Genomic DNA, 1,454 nt, shown 5'->3' on the forward strand with positions numbered 1-1,454 from the left:
AAAACTTAATTTCTGATTAGTAATATGCTTTGCTAAGTACATCATTTGGACAACTTTAAAGGCGATTTTTTTTGCACTCTCAGATTCCAGATATTCAAAGCTGGGTTAATGACCTGTCCACCCCAGAGGACCTGAAGAGCAGAGACACCAGCTTACTCACAGCCGAACAGGAAAGGTGGGAATATATTTCATTTATTCATGACAATATTTGTAAAACCATTTAAATGAATCCGTAAGACCTAGCTGGTTTTACAGGTACGAAAAGTACAAAAGCTGTCACTGGGGTGGTACCTTTTCAAAACGTACACTTTTGTAGTGTATTTACAAATGGGTTTGTTTCAAAGCAAACTAAATAGACTGTACTACATACTTACATTTTCAATAGCTACAATGCCACCCTTTCGAACAAGCTGGAGTGACTTTTCATAGTATGTTTCATAATTCTTCTTGTCAGGGTCAATGAACACAAAATCAAATGTTCCAGCTTCACCAGCAGTTAGGAGTTCATCTGTAAAGACACAAGGATGAATACATAAAAAATTATATATTACAATTGTTTTTCATCTTTACCCAAGGTTTCAGCTGCAGGTTTAATGCGAATATCTATGTTATCCTCCACTCCAGCCTAAAACAAAAAGTGCTGGAAGTTACTTGTTCTAATTTTACATTGTAAATCCCTAGTGAACAACAAAACATTTTTATCTTTGCTTTCCCCAGACATATAGGTTGTTATTTTAATGTCATATTATAAAACTATAGGATACAAAGAGAAAATTGTAGACAAAGCACTTTGATGTTTAGCTTTGTGTAAATATCAGCACCCAGGTGTACATTCACATCTGTCTCTATCAGCAATCAGTGTAGAGTCTGATGGACATTTCTGCATCTCTGCCTTCAGTCGCTACTGGTCAGCTGGGCTTTATACTGATGACTGTGTTCTTACCGTGGCAGGCAGTAATCAATATCGAAATTGAGACATGTGTAGGTGTATGTGTATGTGGAGGAGCAACTTAACAGATACAGTGTCCTAATAAAACAAATTACTCCAACTGCATAAACATGCACAGAATACTTTTACAAACTTGTTTTGCCTTGGTTTACCTCCTTTAAAAATGGCTTGCTTATATTCACGTATTCCTCATTAATTTCGCAGGCCACCACGAGTCCATTCTCAGGAACTACCAGAGCCAGATTTAAGGCGTTATATCCTGTGCACATTCCTAAGACAGATGCAAAATGTGTTTTACAGGTAAGGAGTGAAAAGCAAACACATGATTTTCATGATTTATGTGGCTTTCACTCACCAATCTCAATAGGTTTATTGACTTCTATGAGTTTTGCAAGGTTAGCTATAAACTGAGCCTGCTCAGCTGCCACCATCATCAGGTTTTTGGGATCCTCCATAGTTCTCTTAAAGGGGTCATATGATGCGATTTCAATTTTTCCGTTCTCTT

General features: G+C 37.1%; 1 protein-coding gene across 1 annotated transcript; it reads right to left on the reverse strand.

Moving 5' to 3' along the window:
* Positions 1–77: 77 nt before the first annotated feature.
* On the reverse strand, positions 78–1,410 carry LOC107577687 (catechol O-methyltransferase domain-containing protein 1-like; the record flags this gene model as incomplete). The annotated part of the gene is made up of 5 exons (XM_016263736.1): positions 78–131; positions 375–508; positions 571–625; positions 1,102–1,220; positions 1,305–1,410. Coding segments are annotated over 5 exons (468 nt in total), but the record flags the coding sequence as incomplete, so codon positions are not given.
* Between the last annotated feature and the right edge of the window lie 44 nt (positions 1,411–1,454).

The sequence above is a fragment of the Sinocyclocheilus grahami genome, unplaced genomic scaffold, assembly GCF_001515645.1.
Source record: "Sinocyclocheilus grahami isolate Dianchi unplaced genomic scaffold, SAMN03320097.WGS_v1.1 scaffold6865.1, whole genome shotgun sequence".
NCBI classification, from domain to species: Eukaryota; Metazoa; Chordata; class Actinopteri; order Cypriniformes; family Cyprinidae; genus Sinocyclocheilus; species Sinocyclocheilus grahami.